The 24,275-nt window shown below is 42.2% G+C and overlaps 1 protein-coding gene across 2 annotated transcripts; it reads left to right on the top strand.

The window, feature by feature from the left end:
• Window positions 1-5,657: 5,657 nt before the first annotated feature.
• Window positions 5,658-23,880, top strand: LAYN (layilin). 2 transcript variants are annotated; one of them, XR_003899906.1, is made up of 8 exons: window positions 5,658-5,780; window positions 8,125-8,422; window positions 11,820-11,977; window positions 12,475-12,513; window positions 12,877-12,960; window positions 14,283-14,385; window positions 16,290-17,070; window positions 21,187-23,880. XR_003899906.1 is itself a non-coding variant. In XM_029912922.1 (7 exons), the coding sequence occupies exons 1-7, from the start codon at window positions 5,699-5,701 to the stop codon at window positions 16,648-16,650; spliced, it is 1,125 nt and encodes a 374-aa protein (XP_029768782.1). In that variant the 5' UTR covers window positions 5,658-5,698; the 3' UTR covers window positions 16,651-17,587. The 2 variants fall into 2 exon arrangements, 1 of the variants encoding a protein (XP_029768782.1); XM_029912922.1 differs by lacking the exon at window positions 21,187-23,880 and having other exon boundaries at window positions 16,290-17,587.
• Window positions 23,881-24,275: the final 395 nt, after the last annotated feature.

A 24,275-nucleotide genomic window follows, 5' to 3' on the forward strand; every position in this document is an offset into this window, starting at 1 on the left:
TCACTTGCAAGGGAAGGCAGGTTCTATAACTTCCTCAGACTCTGTACTCTGAATTGGTCAGCATTGTTGTGCATCGCTTTCAGGACACGCACACACACACTCACACTCTCTCTCTCTCTTCCCCCTCCCCCTCCCCCCCCGGCTCAGATAATATGCATCTCACTCAACGCACCAGCTATGTCCAGCCATCAATCTTCATTGCTATTATCAAATCTGACCAACCTCTCTTGGCTTTTGAAATATTTATGCTAAATGTTAATGTGGCCAGTGCTTGAATGGGAGAGCAGAAAAGGAAAAACCCTGTAGTTGCAGTTGGTGATCGTGGTGGAGTAGGAAGTACTTTCCCCTCTGAAACACTACTCAACGAGCCTCCTACCGGAGCGATAGAGGTGCAAGAGGTGCCACCTTTTGGATGTGCCATTAAAAAGTGAGGCCCAGCAATGCCTGGTCAAGAAAGATCCTATGGCACGTTTTGCAGAAGTATGGGGTATTAGCCCTAAAATCTCAGTCAAATAACAAAATAAGGAAGAGGATGACACTCGGATACTACAGTAGTGGATATGGTATAAAACCTGAATCCCCTAGAATTGATGTGAACTGAAAATGATAGACACATCTATAACAAAAACCTGGCTAGAAAGAAATGAAAAGGACCTGACAGAGGCTAAGATATTCTAGAGAGTGTTGGGTCATTTGGTTAGTGACTTATTGTGACATTCTTGGGGTGCTCAGGACTTATTGTGTTTACCTGGGTGTCAGCTCCTTGACACCACCAGCCTATTACCTATCCAAACAATCTTCTGTGGGCTATGCCAGCCCTTTACTTTTCCCTCCAGGTTAACAGTAAGTGTACCTCAGTCTCCAAGCTACTTTGAAGCATTGCCCTTGTGATGGGTTGGATCACAGAAACCCCCTTGGGAGCTGCCACCCAATGTACCAAGACTACCCCTGTTCCTGTTTTCCCTGCCAGCTCAGGACTCCAGCACCCTGTCTTGCTGAGCCAGACACTCCCGTCTGCTCCAACACAGACCCAGGGTCTGAATCACTTGTCCCAGAGCTGCAAGTTTACCCAAAAACAGCTCACAGAAGTGTGCTTGTCTTTAGCACTCAGATGCCCAACTCCCAATGGGGTCTAAACCCAGATAAATCCGTTTTACTCTGCATAAAGCTTATGCAGGGCAAACTCATAAATTGTTCGCCCTCTATAACACTGATAGAGAGATATGCACAGTTGTTTGCTCCCCCAGGTGTTAATACATACTCTGAGTAAATTACTAAATAAAAAGTGATTTTATTAAATACAGACAGTGGGATTTAAGTGGTTCCAAGTAGTAATAGACAGAACAAAGTAAGTCACCAAGTAAAATAAAATAAAATGCGCAAATCTATGTCTAATCAAACTAAATACAGATAAGTTCCTCACCAGTTCCCGAATGCTCCCTTTTACAGGCTAATCTCCTTTTAGCCTGGGTCCAGCAATCACTCACACCCCCTGTAGTTACTGTTGTTTGTTTCAGTTTCCTTCAAGTATCCTGGGGGGTGGAGAGGCTCCTTCTTTAGCCAGCTGAAGACAAAATGGAGGGGTCTCCCACGGGTTTAAATAGACTCTCTCTTGTGGGTGGAGACCTCCCTCCTATGCAAAGTCCAGCTCCAAGATGGAGTTCTGGAGTCACCTGGGCAAGTCACATGTCCCTGCATGACTCAGTCTTTACAGGCCGAAGCCATTGTCCACATGGTATCTTGCATGTCTCCAGGAAGACTTCTTATGTGGATTGGAGCATTCCAAGATGCATTGTTCTCCAAGTGTTTCCTGATCAGGTACTTTACCTGGTGAATTCCTTCCTAAAGAAGCTGACCAAATGCCTCCGAAAGCTTACTTAAAAACCAAGCAAGCATACAGCCCATATTCTTAACCTCAAGTAGAAAATGATATATATGTACAAATAGGATGAACAGATATAGTAGACCATAACCTTTACGGAGATATATTACATGACACAGGCAGCACAAAACATATTCCAGTTATGTCATACATACATTTATAAGCACCCCCTCCCCATAAAGCCTTATGGGGTACACTGTCACACCCCTGTCATATCCAGCTTCTTCTATACTGAACACTCAAAGAATTACCAGCTCAGCTGTTCCCAAATGGACAGTATACACACCAGGATTATATCTTTGTAGAACACACAATACTTAGATATATTTGTAGTGAAAACAAGAATAAGTTTATTAACAAAATAGAGATGCAAAGATTCAAGTGAATAGTGAGTAAGATTATTGGTGGAAAATGGTTAAATATCAAACAAATCAATACAAATGTTCCAGAGACTAAACAAGCTAACCTCCTGTCGAAAGCAGTCTTATCTCACACAAAGCCTTTTGCAGTGTTTCCAGCCAAGGCTGGTTATGATCCCATTTTTCATGAATGTAAATGTGCCATCTGTTTATTTCCTAGGTGCAGGATAACAGGGTGCTTTCCTTGTCCTCCCAGCTATAGTGCTGTAAACCTTTTGAAGTGCACCCCCGATAATGCTATTTTCCCTCTGCTGTTCTTCTCTTCCTGTTGAATCTCACAATCCTTCATCTGTGTTTTGTTCCTGCTGATGATTGTGAACTACACAATACTCAGTGTACATTTCAACAGATAAATGGATAAATATCTCTGGGTGGATAGAAAACCAGTTTTCACCTCTGCTGATTAGCACCTTGGTACAAACTGTAAGAACATATTTCCAGTAATATATATATGTAAGTCCTTCCATAGTAGCAGTGCATACATTTTATGATGATATTCATAACCAGTGTGACACCAACTTTCCTTTGACACCTTGCATGACATTTTTTGGTATACCTGAATCAGGATTTTTTTGTAACCTCCGTATCAGTTGACACTGAGAGGTTTGGGGGTCACATTTATCCAAGGGATTTTAATTCTTCGGAGCTTTGCTAGCCAGATTCTAAATGCTATAACTCTTCTGAACTCTGATGGATTTGTAAACTGAATAGGTCTGGCAAATTTCATCAGCACTAAATTCACTTAAAATGCAAAGGAAAATAAAAGTTTGTTATATTAAATGATATGTTGTTTAAGCAGATGCTGGGTAAGGAGAAGGAGCATAGAGCTAACAATGTCACAAGGGCTGCATAATTAGTTAACAGGATTGTCTAACACGTTTTTAAAATACTGAAGACTCTAAAATCTGTTGCAAGACAAATTATATGAGATGTTTAAATATTTGTACTTCATGCTTGTTCAAAAAAAAAAGTTTGATCAGGGCTGCATCCCTTAATGGCATTTTTCTGTCAAAATCAGCAGAATTTTATTTGCTGCAGTGTGATCTCTGGTTGTGCATCTGATTTGGGAGGGGCTGATGGTGAGTGAGTGGCACAATATCCAGTCACTTGCAGTAATTCAACAAAATGTCTTGAAAATGCTGACACTTCCTTCAGGAAGGCGTGCTTGTAGTTTTAACATTTTTTCTTTGAACCCATTAAGAAACTCCTTGTATGTACACTCTAGAGCAATTGGAAATTATTTTACCTATAGTATGAAAATATCCAACAGCTTCAATGAAGTTTATTTTTTTTATACTTTCTAGAAGCACAATAATTATTTTGGTCACCTCATTATTCATGAAACAAACAAAATTTTCCAAAACAGGATTTCCTTTTGTGCGTCAAAAAGTGTTTCAAAGAGCAGATGTTCTAATGGAGCTTCAAGGAAGTGAAGCTTTGGCTGGCATGTGTCCAATTTCAAGAATAGACCCCCAAGCTACTGGCAACTTACACGCTCTGCTTTTCTAGATATTTAGAGTAGTTTAAGAGGATTTGAAGTGGTTAGATGCTTATGCTGCCTTAATGACATACCTTGCTTTAAGGATTTTGAAGAATCTTAAAAATTGAAAGGATTTAAGGAGTTTTCTTCTAAAAACCCAGGAAATTAAATGTTTTAAAAATGTGTTATACAATCATTAAAGCCATAAAATTGCTCATGAGAATATAGGTACATAGGTAGATGTTTGAATGTTTGATGGATCAGGGCCTTATTAACCAAGGGTCAGGAACGGCAAAAGATACAGTTCCTAGAAGAGCATTAATTCTGCTGCGTTGCACAACCTGTGTAATTTTATGACATGACATAACTATACAGGATGCAGCAGAGGCAACTATACAAGGCAGCGGAAGTAATGCAGTTGGAACCCTAACTTCTGCATTTCCTGACTGCTGGTGACGTGGAGTACAAAGCTTGCAAGTTTTACTAAAAGGCCTTTTTAAAATTAATATTTATTGATTTTTTTTGGATAATCCTTTCATTGAAAAGTTTCTCCAGCTGGGCCCAAAAGAATGAGCCTGAGTTTTAATTTTATTAAAATTTGTTAATTCTCCATTTAAAAAAACCCCACAACTTTGTATCTCAGTGCCATTCAGACAATGGTGCTCTGGAGTTTTCCTACATTTTATTCTTTGTAATTCTCTGTCCCTGTCTGCAGCACCTGGAAACCATCTCAGGCGTGGAGCATTTGAACCTCAGCTGAAGAGTCAATGGGTCCGGAAACAGATGCACACCAACTTCCCAGTCAGGAAATAACAGACAGTGAGGAAAATGCAGACTCAGCATTTATCCCATTAAAGTCAGTGTTTGACTCAAAATCCATACATATTTACTTTCTGTACTGCTAGGCCCAAAGCAGATGCTTAACAGTGACCAGAGAACAGAGTCCTCAACACCTCTGACCGGAGGTTCTGTCCATAGCTTTTAGGGGTTGTGGACAGAGGCTCTGTCCCTAGTTTGTGCAGCCTTAGGGGATGTTGATCGAGCTCCCTGGGATATGGGCACATTTCCCCTTGTCCCAGCTCTTTCAGCAGCCACCATGCAAATCCCTGAGTCTGCAGTAGAAATGCAGCATTTTGTGTTGGCATGATTACAACCGTATCCCCCCTATGGCAGGGGTGTGAAATTGAAGGGGGGGACTGGTGTAGGAGGTTAGTGTAGGGTGTTCGGGGAGAAAGGGGGGTGTTTTGAGAAGACTGGGAGGCTGTGTCTTGGAGTTGAGAGGAGAGAGAGCCTGTGGGTTGCACAGAGGAGGTGTGTGGGGGAGTGTACAGTGTGTGTATAGAGGACTGAGGGGTGCAGGGGGCAGGGTTGGAGGATGTGGGGAGGGGCATGCTGTGTAGAGGAGGTTGGGGGGAGTATGGAGTGTGAGTACTGGGCTGAGGGGTGGGGGGCAGGGTGGGGTGTACAGTGTGTTGGGGCAGGGTGGAGGTTGCAGGGATGTAAGGGGGTGGGGTGTAGGTTGTAGGGGTGTCTGGGGGCGGGGTGCACAGTGTATGGGGGCGGGGTGGAGGTTGCAGGGGTGTCAAGGGGCGGGGGGTACAGTGTGTGGGGGCGGGGTGGAGGTTATAGGGGTGCACGTGGGAGGGGCGCGGGGTGTGTAGAGAAGCAGGGGGGGTATAGTGGGAGGGGGGTGAGGGCCTGGGGGCTGCACAGCGAAGCCGAGGTAGCCCTGCCTGCTTGTGCTCGGGGCGGGGGCGGGGGAGGGGGGGTCAGGCCCTCTCCCCTTGGCCGGCCCGTGGCCGGGGAGGCGGGGCCGGCTCCGCCCCGCTCCCTCCCTCCCTCTAGCCCAGCCCGGTCCCGGAGCGACCGCTCGGCTCAGGCGGGAGATGCGGCTCCGGGAGCGCGGCGCCCGCGGCCATGGGACTGGGGCAGGCGCTGGTGGCCGCGGCCATGTGCGCCGCGGTGCTGGGCTGCGTGGGAGCGTCCCGGCTGCTGAGCGGTGAGTGGGGCCGAGCGGTCCAGGGCTCTGTGCCCACGCTGCTGCAACAGCGGCAGGGCTGGGGCGGGAGAGCGTAGAGCCGGCGATTTTCCTCGTTTAAGCCAAGTGGGAAGGGAAATGCCTGTGGCTACTTTGCAACTAACATCCAGAGCATGGTGTGGTCCCTGCAAGGTTCTCTGCTCCAGAGGTACAGCCAGGCTGGGTCTGGGACTAGACTAGACAGTGATTCCTACCCCTGGACACTGTTACACATAGTGATTCTCCTCAGTTGTTAGAGTGCTCCCCCCTCCAGTCTCTTGGTTATCTTGCTGCTCCCCCTCTCCCCGGAGGATTTTAAATGCAGCAGACCCACTCTCCCCAATTATATTTATCGTCCCCAGATGAATTTTCAAAAGACTGTGGATTTTCTCATTTCTATCTTGCAAAATCCCTTTTTGGGATAGAACATAATACATAGTCCTGCCATGAGTGCCGGGGACTGGACTAGATGACCTCTCGAGGTCCCTTCCAGTCCTATGAGTCTATGACAGGAAGGTGGATAATTTTCAGACTTTCCAGAATGTGTAAGCAATAAAAACAGCATATCATCTTGGGATGGGGGCCTAGTAAATTTTTGGTCTTTATTGATACGTGTCTATATTGCATTATATGTGTGTACAGGAATTGCCATACTAGATCAGAGCTGATGTTTTAGAGAAAAGTGCAAGAAACCCCACAGTGGATGGGTATAGAATGACACACAGGGAGCTTGTGAGGGGAAATGAAGGGATACCTTCGCGAGTAAGTTTTGGAGGGGGAAACAGGAAAACAGAGTCTCATTCTACATTGGCTAGAACTGTGCATACAATTGTTCTGTGTTGCCTAATCAATAACATACCCTACGGTGATATCACTATTTGGACAGTTAACTTGCAGTGTTGCCTGGAAAGTGAGCAACTACATTAAATTTTTCCTTCGCTAAAAGAAAAGGCAAGTTTTTGGTTGATAAGACACAGATGTTCTGCCGGTTTGTGAAAATACTTGCTTGGCATATCAAAAAGGAACCTTGTAGTTCATAACTGAAGCTCTCCCTCTGCAGCTCCGTTTTGCTTTTACCACACTCCACAGCAGCGGACCTGGTCCTCAGGGCTGGTAGAGTATTGCTTCTTTTTCACCAGCGCTGCCTGTCTTTAAAACTATTAATGGAAAATACAGGGTTTACCTAAAGACACATTTTAAATGATGCTTTTACTGCATCCCTTGTTTTAATTTCTTTGACAAATTTTAGCAGTCGCTGTAATTCCAAATATGCAAGTGAGTGGATTTAAATCTCCAAAACAGAATAGATTTAAATTCCTGTTGCACCAGTGGCCTTGGATAAAGGTGTAGAAACACAAAAGGACAAGCATACACCACCACACTTTTTTTAGGAGCATTGATTTACAATGCAGAAGTTTGTAACATTCTGTCCTTAAATCATACTTATTTATGACTACGTAATATCTGTTAACTGTTGTTTTTCTATTGTAGATTCACAAGTTGCTAAACTAAATGTATGTTGCATATTCTTACATGATAAATATTTATTTTCAAAGCTATTTGTTTCAACAATTTAAATATTGGGAATGTTTGGTTATAAAGCATTCCAGTCCGTATTTTTTATAGTAAGTGTGTCTATTCTCTTTGATGTTCACTTTCTTTGTTTTATGCTCAAAATAAGCCAGGCTGTTACATGCATATGAGAGAGCTTGGCTCATGACTGCAAACAGTCATTGTTTACTTCTTTAGAAGTCTGGAACATTATGCTCTGGAAAGCATATCCTGATTAACTGCAGTGAGTTCCATGAAGCTATTATGCACCTCCCAAGTGGTAAATAATTTTTATTTCTGGACCTGTAAGCACATCTCGGGATCTGAGTGAGTTTCTAGCCAGTTAAATTATTACAAAAGAGCATGGTTGAATCCTAGTGCAGCATCTCTCTCTCTTACAATGTTGGACATATCCGTTGGTTCTCTGGCACAACATTCCAGTGTGGGAATCTTCTCCCCCTCTGCAAGGAATTGCTGAGGTTTCTTCATTGCAGAGAACTCTTGGTGTGGCTGTGGATCCCAGGAACTGAGAAAACAGTGCTGCAGAGGTCAGTCTGAACTAGTGTATGCAACAAGAAAAGGTAGACAGTGCTCAATAATTCCTCAGTCATATCAAAGTTAGTATTTATTTCTTTTGCGTATTTGGAGTTGTTTATATAAACTGCCACACAATGCAAAATTCAACAAGTATTAATGGTATTTGCTTACTCTTTGTACTAATCATCAGCAGCTAATGCATGCAGTCTCTGTAATTGGCTTATTTCTATTTCTGTAGGGCAGACAGTTTGCCGGGGTGGAACTCAGCGACCGTGCTACAAAATCATTTACTTTCATGATGCTTTGCGCAGGATCAACTTTGAAGAAGCGCACCAGACATGCAGAAGAGATGGTGGGCATTTAGTCAGTATTGAATCAGGATCAGAACAGAGACTGATTGAAAAATTGATTGAGAGTCTCTTGGCTTCAGATGGAGATTTTTGGATAGGACTTAGGAGAAAAGAGGAAGACGTGGACAATAGCACAGAATGTCAGGGCCTGTATTCATGGTCTGATGGCAGTACATCCAAATTTCGGTAGGTACCTGAAGATAAAAATGTTAGAAATCTATAGTTTTAAAGTCCTGGCTAAAATGCAGGGGCGGCTCTATGTGTTTTGCCACCCCAAGCACGGCAGTCAGGCGGCTTTTGGTCGCGCGCCTGCGGGCGGTCTGCTGGTCACGCCGATTCGGCGGCATGCCTGCGGGAGGTCCGCTGGTCCCGCGGCTTCAGCATACCTGCCACCGAATTGCCGCCAAATCTGCGGGACCGGCGGACCTCCCACAGGCACGCCGCCGAAGGCAGACTGACTGCCGCCCTCACAGGGACTGGCAGGCCGCCCCCCACTGCTTGCCGCCCCAGGCACGCGCTTGCTGCACTGGTACCTGGAGCCATCCCTGCTAAAATGTTTACAGTACAGGGTAAACTGATGTTTTGAAATGAAATTCCCTAAACTTCAGGACTCCTTTTTTTTCCCTCCTCAATGATAGGACTTACTCTCGTTGACTGCAGCAGGAATAACTCTTATCCTTTTGAGGGAGGATGGAGCTTGAGAATTGCATTGAGTTTATCTTTGCACTACCTGATAGATCTCTTATCTCATGGCAAGTGGAACCATAATGCTCACTGTAATTATTCCCTTATAAGATTGTGGAGAGGAGACTTCCAAGGAATATGAGTTTTGCAGGAGATGGTTTTGATACATTAACATCTTCCAAATATGTTTGAACCAAAAATGTGTGTAGCCTCAAGTCTTGCTTAGTCCTCTTTTGATTCTGATCTTAAGTCACAGTTTTCTAGGTGAACAGCAAATAATCTTAAATGAGAACTCATCCTTACAAAGTTCGTATTTGCCTGAGGTAGAAATAGAGTAACATATACTCCAAATGCTGCCAGATTAATGATAGTCTTTGCAACAACGTGCCAACATTGCAGTGAATTTGCTGGTTCTAATTTTGCCAAGGGTGCAGTTCCTATTGAATCTTTAATTAAAGTTATTAAAAAAAATCAAAGCATGGATGCAATTCACTAATTATCCTGCACATTTTGCAGCATTTACTGTGAGTGAACCCATCTATTTCATTCAATAGCCCAAGTGTAATTAAATACTTTATGAGAACACTTAAATTAAGACATTGCCATATATATTTGAGCTCTTCTTACTAAGAGTTATGCACTGAAATAATCTGTTTCTGTAAGAGCTATGCTTTGGAAGCCACAGTAAGAAAAAGGTATTGCTCTTCCTTCCCTACTTTTTATGATGAGTTTGTTTACAAAGTGGAGGAAAAGCAGATGTTGATCTTTTCCAGCAAGCAGAGAGGAGTGCATTGTATAACTCCTTTGAGATGGAAGACGTGAGGTGAATAATGGAGAAAGATACTCACAGTTTAGGTAACACTGAAACCAGATGGCAGGAAAATCAACCATTACATGCGAACACTTGTGAGGAACTACTGGTCAAGAGACAACATATTGGTCATAAGGTCTGGGCAGTGTTTGGGGGAGCTACCAAAAGGGCAAATACTGTGCCATCTTCCGATCTGAATTTAGCCCCCCAAAAAGAAAAATATGTATCAGCACTTAGCATTAGGAAAACGCACTTTGAAATGTAGTCTATTAAATGCTTTGAGGAGTAGGTTATCTGATGTGCTTACTTATTCTACACTGAGTTACACACAATCTGTTACGGATGTGCTGGGAAAAACATTAGTTGCTCATGAAGTCGGAAAGTGTCTTCTGGCATCATGGAAAACTTGCTTAATATGACATTTCCTTCCTCCGGAATTATCCAAGACAAGCTGGTGACCTCTGCCCCATTGCTTGAGCTTTTGCTCCCCCCACGTCCCAATGGCATAATTTAAAAGTGAAGTCTGAACCTCACTTCTGAATCTCTCAGCTTTTCTCAGTTTGGCATGCATCCTCATCACTTAGGGAAGGGAAAGCAAATCGGGATTTGAGATCACACTCTTTGGGACTCTATGCAGATAGGTAGCTTACATAAGAACCTATAACAAATCTCCAAGAAACGATTCTCTTTATGTTCTAAGGACAGTTAGGGTCGTGGAACGCTAATAAGATGCTCAGCCATAAGTAAGGCTGGATGAGATGCATCTGCTTTTAGTGCTGTTTGCTAGGACACTTAAGTTCAATAGCGTAATATTTTCCTCTGTGGTCCAAATACTGGGAAAGTTGGTTATGGAGGTATAGGGCCAGATTCCCTGCTGTTACAAATGGGCATAGCTCAGTTGACTTCCATTGAGGGAGCCATGCCAATTTGTACCAAAGGATCTGGCCAAAGATGCTAATGAGTAATACTATTTTAAAAGAGGAAAAAAATACATCCCATGTAAATTTACCATTTTTATTGGATCTGGGCTGTTTTCTTTGTAAAGAGCAAAATCGCATGCAGTATAAATGTATGTAAAAAGAATATCTTGTAATGATTACAAGATTGGTTGGACATTTATCTGGTAGTTTCCCTTTTGAAATATTCTGGTATAGCTAGAATTATTTATATTCTAAGGGCCAGATTTCCAGACTCCAACCTAATTGGGAGCAGTTGGGTGCTAGCACTCTTAGAAATCAGGCCTTGTAATCTTAAAAGTAATAGTCATCTGAGTCTGATTCCTAAAATGTCTGTACAGTAATAGATATATGACAGAGTGCTAAATAGTAAGGGAATTTTTCCTATATTCTTCTTAGAAAGGTCCGTGCATTTTCCAGTGGTAATGTTTTGCTATTACTGGAAAAAACATCACCTGTAAGGCAGCTCCTTTCATTTTAGTACACTTCTGCCTAGAGCAAAGCAGATTTCCTTTAAGCATTTTTCATTATCTTATAAAATGGATAAATGGTTGAAAGCAATGGAGTTTGAGAGCAGCGAACATAGGTCATTTTTAACCTGAAAATAAGTAAAGTAAGTCAGAGATCACCTCAAAGGAGATGAAGGGGGTGAGGTGCTCAACCCTCATTTAAATCCAATGGGAATTGGGTACCTAACTTCCTTAAGGTCCTTTGACAGCCGCAATATGGAATCCCTTATCTTCCAGTCATGTGAGTCTTCCGAATAGGAAATACTGTTTGTAATGTGCACAAAAGACTTAGAAACTAGGTTGAGATCAAACTTCTTTTCATTTTGCTCTAAATGGGATTCAGACCACTTTTTTTACTACTTACATTTAGTATCAAGAGTTTCTCCATTGACCCCCATCTTGTGAAAATCTAAAAAAACAAAAATGTGAAAATAAACTACTGATAACTGAATTGGTGGGAGCAGCGTGTGCATCTAGCTGATGAGAGGGTACAAGTTGAATCGTGTTCAGCATTAGTTCTTCTATCACTGATGTTTGGAATCCTGTGCTATATTCCAAGTCTGAGCTTCTGCAATATCAGGGGAAATGCATCGCCTGATGTGGTGCTTGGTTTATTTTTCTAGGAATTGGTATACAGATGAGCCTTCCTGCGGGAGTGAGATCTGCGTTGTGATGTACCACCAGCCCTCTGCCCCGGCAGGTGTCGGAGGTTCCTATATGTTTCAGTGGAATGATGACAGATGCAACATGAAAAATAACTTCATTTGCAAATATTCTCTTGGTAATGAGTTACTCTGTATCACGTAAAAATGACTGTACTCTAATCCACAGGGGGGTGTATTACTAGTCAGGTGTCACATGGTTTGCCTCTAACTAGCCAGACGTGTATCACCTGTGCTGGGAAACAATTGGTAGAAGGCAGACATGCATTTAAATGGATAAAAGTCCTGTGGACAGATGGGACACTTCCCAGATCCTCAAAGGGTATTTAGGCTCCTAATTTCCACTGAAAACAATGGAAGTTAGGAACCTAATACCTTTGAGGATCTGGGCTGCTGTACTGAATGTCCCTGGGTAGGTACTTTGCAAAATGTATGAACCGACTGGCTTGGAAGCTCTCCTTTTTTAAAAGTCTTTTTTAAAAGTTCAGAATCTGAAATGGGCCCTAAAGGGGAGAGGGAGGATGCTGTTGTGAGGGCCAATGCCAGCTTCTCTCACTATATTTATTTGACATGGTCAAATGCATAAGGAAATTTAGTATGTGCTTCTTTCTTTTAGAAAAACCAACTGCTGCCCCAGAAGAGAACTCCCACGTGGGTGAGTTACAGACAAGTATTTGATTTGCTGACATGGTAATTTTTGGTAAAAATATTCCTAGAGGATCTTTACATTTACCTGAAGTAATGAAAATTGACCAAAGAAGTTGCCCCTCAGTTAGCATTTCCTTCTATTTATCTCAAACCCAAGGTCCAGCAACCAGGTCTGACGTGGTGTTGCTGTCCAATCTGGAGTCCACCGCTATGCTACGGAGCTCTGAGCAAAAGAGAATGAGATCAAAACACACCGTGTATCTGGCAGTGTCCTAAATCCCTTATTTTTGTCTCGTTTTTAATTATTCTCTGGAGTTCATTCAATGTTTAACCCGTATCTTCAATATTAACCAGTCACTTTTCCCCCCAGATGTTGTCACAGGGTCCTGGAAGCCAACGTTCCCAGAAGAACGCATTAAGGAAGATGCCAATGAAACCCTTAAAGAACCCAAAGGTACAGAGCACATACAACGGCTAGCCATTACCCTCTGCAGCTATGCACACCTGCTGCTTCCACTGGCCTCAGTGTGGTTGCAGATGCTCAGCACCTCTGAATATTGAGCCTCTTATGGTATGCGTACACAGCAAAAGCATGCACAAACCAGCCGGCTTGAGCTAGCTTGAATCCAGCTAGCGTGGGTAACAGTAGCAGTGCAGACAGCACAGAGTGAGCTTCAGAGGAGGTCATACAAGCCCCTCATGGACCCTGGGTACGTACTTGGCTCTGAAGCCCATGCTGCGCTGTCTTCACTGCTATTGTTACTTGCAATAGCTGCATTCAAGCCTGCTCGGGTAGGCACCGCTCTTGCTGTGTAGACAAATCTTGTTCTCTGTGACTGTCTATGAATTTAGAAGCCTAAATGTAGGTACTCATGTTTGATAGTTTTGCTCTGAATCTTTACAATTACAAAACTAAATTGGTTGTTTTGGCTATCAAATGATTTATGCCAAAGCTGTACTAACTAAGTCAGATGTGAAAAAACTACCTCGAATGAATGGCCTTGCATTTCAATGATGCACATTTGAAATGTCAAAGACATTAACTTGTTGTTACCACACTGACTTTTTTCCTTGTATAGATAAAGGGACTTGCATCGTCCCCATGCCTTTATCTGTGTGAGGAAAGAAATCTAATGAAGTTAGGGAGGAAGAAATGTCCCACTCAGTCATTAAATAATTCCCACTTAAAATCCTTATGATGGTTGTTTATAAGCCTTTCAAAAGACAACACATCTCATTAGCTTCTTCCATTATTACTTTCACAGGAATAGATTGAGAAAATGTCAAATAAACGTTAGGAAAGTTACGTTTTTTTGGTTTAGATCCTGCTATTTCTCTTATATTTTGTCCGACAGATCCTTCTGAAATGCAGGTTATCCCACATCCTCGTCCTGAGGGATTTATTATACTGGCCATGATTGGAGATTGGTCCTTCTAGTCCAGTATCCACTAGTTTGATCCAGTCAGGGAATTCCTATATTCCACCATCCATGGAGGATGGGAAAATTAGGGTTACTATATATAGAGAGCCCCAAACTAGGAGACTCAAGAGCACAGTTTGGTCTGATCTGCTGAGCTAGAGGATTATTCTGTACTTGAAGTGTTGGCATTGAGAGTGGGGTAGCTGCTAATACATTACAAATAGGACTGAAGAAAACCTTTTATTATTATTATTTATTATTATTTGGCAGTACTACCTTTCACGGGAATAATTTGTACATGCAAAATAAATTTTAAAATGGATAACAGTTAGAATTTCATATTTTTCTCCCCCAGAACCTGTTTTGAGTCTTGTCTACATCTTAATTCCCAGCATCCCTCTGCTCCTTCTCCTGATGGTCGTTACAGCCATCGTCTGTTTTTGGCTTTTTGCAAAGAGGCAAGTGGCATGATTGTGCAAGGAGGGAACCTTTGTATCTCATCATGTTGAAGAACCCTTTAGCTCCAGGATTAATTAGTTTCAGAATTTTCAACTGAACCCCATAAAATGCACTAGAGAGAATTGGAGTATATGTGTCCTGTCTAGTACATTTCTAAAAAGCAGTATGTGCATGTTGAAGGTGACAGACTTTGTGTAGAGTAAGTTTTTTAATAAACCATGTTATGCTATTTTATTAATTGTGTGACATACAATAATTGTGGAATAGCATAAAATAAGGTGATTGATTTGAAGTGTTAGATTTATTAAAAGGGAAAAGAAGATGTAATGCAAAACTGACCGATTGGGAATTCCCCTCCATAAGTACCAAATAGTGTTGGCTCAAGTTTTCTAACGTTTTGTCCTTCTAACCTTTTGTTTTCCCAGCTCTCCTCCTCACTTTCCCATACATGCAAACAGTCTAACTCTACCATCAGCATTGCTTACCTTTAAATCACGATTAGGACTGTGTTTAAATTAAAACATTTTTAGAAACTAGTTTCAGGACTTCAAAAAAGACCCCTACTGTTTTCTCAGCTGCATTCTTGAATGAGATGAGAACAGCTACTCTAGTATTGAAGTAATAACTGGTGACACGAGGCCTAATGTATGTAATAGTATAACTTTTACTGTAATTGTATTGACTCAGCCCCTGCCCTCCAAGAGTTGATGCCAAGCTATTCTTTGTTTAGAAGCAGGGGTCTTTAGTTCACTAGTTTGAATGTAGGGCCAAGTTGGTAGTGAATGAAAGTTACCATCTGCGTGTTTGTTGGCCTATGTAAAATGCCATCTTCCTAGTGGACAGATGAGATCACATGACCCAAAACAGTATAATTAGTACTCATGTTGGCACTTTCAGCAGATGCTAAGGAGTGAATGAACCATGGAGACCAAACTTCCTTTTTAGCCCCAGAGATGATCCTTGCAAGTCAGGGTAGATGGAAGTTGTCAAGATGCAAGTGTGGGCAAAACATGCAGTAACACTGCCGATGGTGCAGCTGAAACTCTGACATTTCACCAGCAATAAAGTCAGTTCACCCAAAAAGACCCTGTTTCAAATATTTGTCTACTGACACAGTGAAAAGATATTGGCTTTGGAGTAAAAGCAGAAGGGAGGAGGAGAAGGAGAGTGCTTGCCAAACACTAACTGGGAGATTGTTCCAAGTGTAAGGGCGGCATGATAGAAGGAGCAAAGTCGGGAGCGGGAAAGGAAGACAGAGGAGGGAGCAGTAGTTTGTATCGCTCCTATTATTCATGGCTCTTAAATGGCTCTATAAACATGAATGAAGCTGCTGTTATACCAGTCTGAGATCTGGAGGAGGAATATGTGGCATTCAGGCCCATTGCCAGGTCAGACCACTAGAGACTCCCTACATTTTTTTTGTTTGTTTGTTTTGGAGGAATGAGAGGATGAATAAGTACAGCACAAACACTTCAGCACCCTGGCCAGCACCCAGTTGCTGTAATACCTATGGGCACCAGATGGGCTAATATGGGCAGCAGTCCTCCTGCCTGTTGGTAGGACAGGTGTGGATCCAGAATAGGATACCATTTTGTGAGGGCTGGAAGCTGATTCCTCAGAGATCTCGTTCTCTGTTGCTCCCTTAATTTGAAGTCCGGATTAGTATATCGCACAAGCGTAGTACAATAGTGAAATGGTATGGCATGACAACGCCAGTAATGTTGTTGCATTCATGTGTCCAACTACAAATAATAATTAAAGTACATATTTCTGAATCTAGGCTATTAATGGCCATTTTCCAGAAATGCTGTCATTAGGCTTCTTGTTAGAGAGATGCAATGTCGGACTGTGCTTATGAAAAAGAACAGACAAGGAATTCAGTGTCTCCTCTTCCTCACTTAAGGAAACGAGAGCACATGGAGGCGAGTCCAAAGGAACAAGATGCCTGGATCTCCCCCCACAGGAAGAACAGTCCCAATTTGGAGATTTACAATGTAATTAAAAAACAAATGGAGGCAGATCTGGCTGGGACCAGGCCAGATACTAAGAATTCTTCCTTCCGCACCCCTTCCGGAGACCACACGTCTGACAACTTCTCCGGAGATTACGACAACGTGGCTGTGAATACTACAGAGAGCGGTTTTGTGACGTTGGCTAGTACTGAAAGTGGCTTTGTGACCAATGAGATCTATGAGCTGTGCAGTGATCGGATGGGACAAAGCAAGGAGTCAGCCTGGGTGGAAAACGAAATCTATGGATATTAAGGAAACTGGAAACACTTGGATGTGGGTGACACAGCAAATAAAAACACGAGTAGTCCCCCACATATATTTAACAGTAACACAAAAATTATGTGTGTGGCAGTGCACAGTGGTTTCAGATCACCTCTGTGCTCATTCATTTTTTTTAAAGGCTATGTTATTTTAAACAGTTGAACACGACAGAATGTATTTAGCTTGCCTTGCTTCAAACCCCTGTTCAATACTGTCTTGGTCTTGGTTCTGTTGGAGCTACAATATTTCCTGAGCTCTGGACATGAAAATATTTCTACATCTTTGCAACTAAACATCAGTCCAAGTTCCAAATTCTTTCGTTTTGTTAATGGACCTCATCCACATGGACGTTTTTAAGTCGTACGCCAGCCATCCATGCTTTCTCCTAGCTGCACCGGAGAATGGTGACAGGTTGGTCATTTGTTTCCATCTCAAACCATGTTTTAGTTACATGGATTCCCTCACCAGCTAGTTTGTAGTGTTGCCAGTCAGGTGCTTCATTAGGGATTGGCAGTGTAGCCCATGGTCCTTTCCCTCCTTCCTAGTCCCGCTAGCCATGCAGGGTTTCTCAGAGACTTTAAATGATCTCATTTATTTATTTAATAATTTTTATTAAAAGAACCAAATAGACAAACGATTTCAAAAATCTCAGCAGATATGTTGATGTTGTATGACTGATCATTTTGCCTCACTTATTCTCCTGGCAAGAGAATGGCAAAGCAGTGACACGAGCAGCACCTTCTCAGTGTTGTGTAGGAGGGAAAGGGCCATTGCAAAGCATTTTTAAATAGCCTCAGAAGTTGCTGCAATCTGATGGGCTTCTATGTTGGTTTTGCTATCCAGAGTTATGCTAATATGCCTCAGTGGCAAGTTAAATACTGGTTACTTTATTATAGAGTAAATAGCTAGTTACTGACTGATGGATTGTAGATTTCCCCCCCCCCCCCCCTCTCATGCTCGTGAGCTGTACTGGATGCTATGAAGATTGATAAAATGGCTCCTCTGACTGCAGACTGATGACATATTGCTAATCTCAGCATGGATGGGATTAGTAAAAAAAGTGAGTGAATGTTACTGGATTAAAAATATCATTTTGAAGTGTCAAGTAACATATCACTACCATCAGTTACAATAAAAGCTCTGTTGACTCATTGCCCCAGGGACGTCAGCTACCCCAAAACCCGGTTAGAAGTAATGTCAAGATAAGGTAGTGCATAGATCATGGATTTGCCTCTCAGTTGAGAGGGAATGATGCTGGTCTACTTCTTTAAAACTTTGTTTTTGAGACGCTCTTCATGAAACCACATTGGATGCTGCTTGTTTCCCTGCATTTTTTGAAGGGGGTTGGATGAATTGTAGCTTCTGTACCTTAATTTGGTGCCTTAAGATTTCCCAGCCTTTTTCCGCACTGTGACTTTTAATACTTCCTCTCATCGCACCTTAGTTAATGGATTTCTGAATTCCTCCAAATCTGCTTTGTACTGGTTGTATTCCCTTTCCTTTCCCTTCCCTTTCTATACTGATTATTAGTACGACGTTTCCCTACTCTCACATCTTCAATCATACGCTGAACTCATGTTGAAGTTGTTCCACCAACATCTCTCTTCCGGTTAGAATATCTACTGATTCTGAATTTGTCCTGTGCCTCCTACCTAGACACAGGGCCGACCCCAGGGTTTTTGCCGCCCCAAGCGGCGGGAAAAAAAAGAAGTCGCGATCGGCGGCAGCTCAGCCGCTCTGCTTTCTTCTTCGGCGGCAATTTGGCGGCAGGTCCTTCGCTCCGACAGGGACCGAGGGACCTGCCGCCGAAGAGCCGGACGTGCCGCCACTTCCCCTTGGCTGCCGCAAGCAGTTGCTTGCTAAGCTGGTGCCTGGAGCCGGCCCTGCCTAGACATAATGAAGGATCAGTCGTCACAATTTTATGATCTTTGACTTTAATTTAGAGTGTAACCTTAACATTTAATATCCACAAGTAGCCATTTGGTCCAATAGAATTTCATGTGGTCAAGAAAAGAGAGCTGCAGCCGTGACATGGTCACTTTCATTTTAAAGTTATCTGTATGTGTGGCATCTATTATTTTATTAGATGCTCTCATGCCTTGTGACACTGAGACAATCCAGTCTTTCCACCTCCATCTGTCTAATGGCATGTTTCTTGCTCCATTATAGTCTGGCTCCATGACAGTGGCATCTTTCTGCATGATTTTCTTATGTCATTTGTTGTCCATCTCTTTTCTGTCTTCCACCAAGTGGTATCCAATCAAGGGCTTGTCTAGGAATACATTTTTTTGACATCCATACATGTCCAAACCACTTCAGCCTTCTTTCTCAAATCATTGTCTCTACAGTCTGCTGGTCAGTCCTTTGTAACACATCCGTGTTGGTTAGTTTATCCCCCTAGTGGATTCCAAAAATTCTTCGCGGGCATTTCTGACGCTATGCATTAAGTTTTCTGTTATGAGTTTCTAGCATCTGCCAAGTTTTAGAAGCATATAACAATGTGGGTATCACAATGGCATTGCATAGCTTTCTCTTGGTTCTTGTGGGAATCTCCTTTTTCCCCCTAGATGTTTGCCAGCCTCGAAAAGCTTCATTTGCGTTTCTAGTTCTTGCTTCCAACTCCTTATGGAATAGACCATCAGTACTAGTTGTGCTTCCAAGATGTAAAGACTCCTTAATGATGCCATATTCTTCACTATCAATCACTTATGCATCATCATTGCTGACTTCTCTTTCAGTGGTAATGACTTCCGTTTTCTTTTGGCTGATTCTTAATTCTGCTTTGGCAGCCTCACGTTTGACATTGGTAGTAGTCTTTTTCATAGCCTCTTCATTTGTGTCCAGCAGAACAATGTCATATGGAAAGTTGAGATGTTGCAAATTTTCCTCTATTCCATATAATTCCTATATTATGTCTTCCTTTTTTGCTTTTCATATTGCGTAATCTATCAAATGCAGAAGAGGACAGGTGATAAGATGTATCTCTGTCGCACCCCAGTGGTGGTATCAAACCATTTCGTCTCTTCACCTCCTGTCCTTCCTGAACCTTCATATACAGCATCTTAGCCAGTCATACTATCTAGGAGGCTCATATTGTCACAAGATCTTCCATAGTGACTCTTAATGCAGTGAAAGCTTTGGTGAAATTGATTAAGTTTAAGACTAATCTTCTCGGGTAAGCAAGCCCTTTCTTAATCATTCATCTCAAAGTAAAGATGAGGTCTAAAGCCTTTGTGGTCTTTTTGGTCTAAAGCCTGCCTGCTTGGCATGCAGTTTTTCATCTGTGACCAGTTTGATTCCATTCAGTAGTACACTAGACAACACTCTTCTGTGTACTTAAAGCAGTGTTATTCCTCACCAGTTGTTGGTTTCCTGCTTTGGTAATTTACAGATCACATCTTTCTTCCACTTCTCTGGGCAGAATTCCTTCTCCTAAATTATTTTTAAAAGTTTATGTATTTCATGTAGTACCACTTCCTCCCCACTTGAAGCATGTCAGCCGTGATCTTATCTTGACCAGGAGTTTTGCCATTTTTAAGCTGCTTAATTGCTTCCTCTATTTCTGCTTCTGAAATTTCTAGCTCTGAAGCAAGCCCTTTGTTCCTCTTTATCATCATTCATTACTCACCATTGTTGGAATCTGTTGGAGAGCTGGATTTTAAAGTCTCTCCTGATTCCCAGATCAGACAGTTTCTTCACATCAAATTCCATTTCTTTTCTTATTAGCATGTCTTTTTAGCTTTATTCTGTTCCGGTGACAAGATAGTAGTTGCTTCCTATATCAGCGCTTGTTTTGTGTATCCAGCAGCAGTGTGTTTCAGTTGCTTCTCAGTAATTCAATCATTTGACTTCCATGTTAGTTTGTGTTTTCCTGTGATGAGGGAAAAGTGAACCCCAGGTGCACAGGTTATACATATTACACAGCTAAGTAAATCTTTCATCGTTGTCCATCTGCCCCTCAGTGACATATTTGCACATGCAATGCTTGTATCCCAAGTTGTCATTACCCACTTGGGCATTGGTATCATCCATAACCAGAATGACAACATAAGCATGGACCTAGTTGAGTACCTTTTGCAACTTAGTGTAAAATGCATCTTTTCCATATTCATTGGTAGGTGATCAATGATAGTTCCTCCCATCAGAGATTGAAGACTGGATTCTCATTTACGCTGAAGCCCACTTACACAACCATGGCTGTATAAAGGAGCCTTAAAGTGGACATAAATTACAGTTATGCTCATTTTAATGCTCCGTTACTTGGCTGTATTGTAACTGAGAATCTGATCCAAGACCTCTTTCTAATTATGCTAATGTTGCATGTTGGTATATAACTAAATATGAACTCAGGTGAAACCAGAATTAGCCAGTCTGATACTGAAAGCTGGGAGCATGTGAGTGAGGTGAAACAATGCCTATTACTTATGGGAACAAATTCACTGTTTGTTTGAATCCTGGGTTGGTGGGAGAGGTGTTTCCACACTCAGTTTCTTATCCTTATCGCTGTCTGTTTCTCTTTATTTGTAGCACATGTAATAGAGTTTCTAAGCAGCTAGGAGAAGTGCAGAGTACACCCAAGCCATGAAGATGGTGTGAGGGAACCTGCCAAACATCTACGCAAGTGACCCTCCGCTGGAGTTTGTATCTAAATCCCCAATAACCCACAAGTATTTAGATTGGAGCAACAGTGTGATTGTAAGGGATGTGCCGGCAGCTCTGTGGTTGAATTAAGTTCCTGCTTTATCGACTAGTGAATGCATTAAGATTACAATTAATTTTTTGAGCTGTTGATACATAAGTATGAGGCTTTTGTTGCCATGTGAAGTCTAGGACATGGGCTGTGAGATGAACTGAATCTATCTTAGTTAACAACTGGTATGTTTTTAAAGCCTTTTGAAGCACAATACAAGATTTAAGCCAGCCCTCTGATCAAAGAATCAGGATTATATATTGGAAATGAAGGTGAGCATTGGTCTGGGCATCTTTCTTGCCCCTTCTCTCCAGCATTTTATCCCATTTAGTCTCTTTTCTACCTGAGAGGATAATGTCAGATATCGCAGACAATGTGGAAAGGAGACTGAAATAAGTGTGTGACTGGCAATTTCTTTATACTGTACTTGTCTGGCTCCTGATTGCATGGAGAGGTGCCCAGAGTTGCCTTGAGCCACCTGAAATGAGTTTGAACACCACAAATCTTTCCTAGAAAAGACCAAAACCAAGATGGACAACGTGCAAACTCTGTGGATCTGCCAATGGGCGTGTATTCTTTGAGAACTGGATGCCTGTGACTTTGTACTTTAATACTGCCAAAGAGCCCCTTGTCACGCATCGAAAAGGCATTTGAGGGATTGTGATGAGGAAGCTATGAATCAAAAAGTGACCAAGAAAGTACTCTCATTTCCTATGTATCCGACAACTGACACAGTTAAATCTGACTTACTCCATAATGGCAACAAGCTAGTTTCAGTCCTGATGCAAGTTCCGCTACACAAGCGTGAGCTGTGTGGCTCGAAGCTTGTGTCACTCACCAACAGATGTTGTCCCAATAAAAGATATTACCTCACCCACCTTTGGTAAGCCAAGAGAGAGGCATTTCCCAAACACAAGCTAATTTATCCCAACGAAGCTTTACCATGCTAAACCATCCAATACAGCAAGCCTAGCTGTATCTGTTCTGGGATGCTGACAAACTCTTGAGCAAGATGTGGCGGGGAGGAGTGGAATCAGAATCTGAACTCAGGAGAGAGCAGCACTGATGACTTGGGGTTTACTATTAACTTGATGATCAATAGAGCTTTCTAATGCCTGTGTTTTGCTTGTTTGTATGCAGTCCTTTGAATGTTTGAATTATGGTAATCACGGCTTTGTGTGCTCTACGGGAAGCTTGATATAAATCATGTGGCAAGGTTCCTGCACTGTCCAGTACAGCAGACTGGAGCTCCGGTGTGCGCTTCAGAGAAGTGTAAAAATGGAGATTCATATTTAACTAGGTACAAAAATGAATACACTCATGGCAGGTTTCCCTTAGCTTTTGAATATTAAATGCCATTTGTTTTATGCTGGCCATACATTTCATGCTCTGTATGATGCAGAACGTGTGGTGGGGGTTTTGGTTTTGGTTTTAAATGCCTAGCTAATCTTTTTGAGCTGGCAGGGGGAAGCTGGAGGTTATTGCGGCTGCATAGGCATTTAGGAAGCTTGGGTTTGTGAGATAAGCACACTAACTGGATGCAAAAATGAGGATCATCTGTGAAATATATGAATGTTGACACTGAAATTTGCATCATTAACATATAAGGTAACACCCCATTGAAATGAATTGAGGGACAGTTCGCTCCTAAGCTTTTGCTTCAGGCTGTCTGCAAACTCAGGCAGATAACCTTGCATTGATTTGCATTTGGTTCACATTTGGAAAGTTTTGGACACCACCCTAAGAGCGTGAGACATTCTTTTTGAAGTATACGCTTGGGTTGTGGCTCACAATTTTGCAGCAAGGGGTGGATTTTGAGGTAAATTCTGTGGCTGTGGAAGGAGGAAGTGTGGTCTTGACAAACAGCAATGTGTCTTCTAGAACCTGTTTATAGAATTCTTGTACCCGTTTCGTCCTGCCAGTAACACTTCTGCTGTGAATATGTTCATTGGGTTGGATTCTGAAATGGATAGCAGCCTGCTGGGAACTATTATGTCCATTCTTGTCCAAGTTTATCCAGAGAGCTGGCTGCACCAGTCTGGGATTAGACAGTTGTGATCTATCTGTTCCTGCATGCTCTGATGTCCCGTCATGGAAGGTTAACATGCTTGTTTTTATGTTCTCATGTTGAATGTGTCCAGTTCCTGAGAGATCCCACAGCATTTTGTATTGTCTGCACTTACACTAATTCCGGTCTGATTCTGGAGTTGCTCTCAAACGGGGCTTGTTTCCTAAAACTGGGATTTTGCCTGAACATATCTCACTGGTCTGAAAATGAACTGAGAGTGTTGAATAGCAGAGTGCAGGATACTTGGTGTCTATTTTAAAGGAGAGGAAGGATGGTCCAGTGTTTAGGACACTATCCTGAGACTTGGGACACCTGGGTTCAGTTCTGTACTCTGCCACAGTCTGACCTTGGGCATGTTACTCAGCTTCTCTTTCGCTTCATTCTCCATCTGTATAATTGGGATAATAGCACTGCCCTACCTCACAGGGGTGTTGTGAGGATAAATACATTAAAGATTATGAGATGCTCAGAAACTATGGTAATGGGGGCCAGATAATTACTTAATATTTTAATTCTCGTGTCCACACAGACCTTTAGAACATCTTGGAAGCTTATTGAAGATAAGCTGTTACATAAGGATTTGGAAGAGTATTTGAGTCAATATGTGGTTTGGTTGAGCAATTTTGGTGCCCGACACTGAGTACAGCCAGTGATGCTGCTTATTTATTTGGCTCTTGTTCGTCCTTTTCAAAATTGAATTTAAAAAAATGGTAAATTCCATTAAAGCCAAGGCCTGCCATTCTATACTGGTGGTAATAATACCACCTAGCTCTCAGACAGCACTTTCCATCCATAGATTTCAGTGTAAAGTCTGCATCATTGTCCTGCTCTCTGCCACAGGAGCTTTGCTTAATCAAG

This window comes from Terrapene carolina, unplaced genomic scaffold, assembly GCF_002925995.2.
Source record: "Terrapene carolina triunguis isolate 2854851 unplaced genomic scaffold, T_m_triunguis-2.0 Scaffold374, whole genome shotgun sequence".
Classification (NCBI taxonomy): domain Eukaryota; kingdom Metazoa; phylum Chordata; order Testudines; family Emydidae; genus Terrapene; species Terrapene triunguis.

Bases quoted from the DNA above. Each gene is read 5' to 3' on its own strand.
- LAYN (XM_029912922.1), top strand. From the start codon at position 5,699: ATGGGACTGGGGCAGGCGCTGGTGGCCGCGGCCATGTGCGCCGCGGTG. The intron at 11,978-12,474 runs GTAATGAGTTAC...TCTTTCTTTTAG, and splicing joins CATTTGCAAATATTCTCTTG to AAAAACCAACTGCTGCCCCA. The intron at 14,386-16,289 runs GCAAGTGGCATG...TCCTCACTTAAG, and splicing joins TTTTGGCTTTTTGCAAAGAG to GAAACGAGAGCACATGGAGG.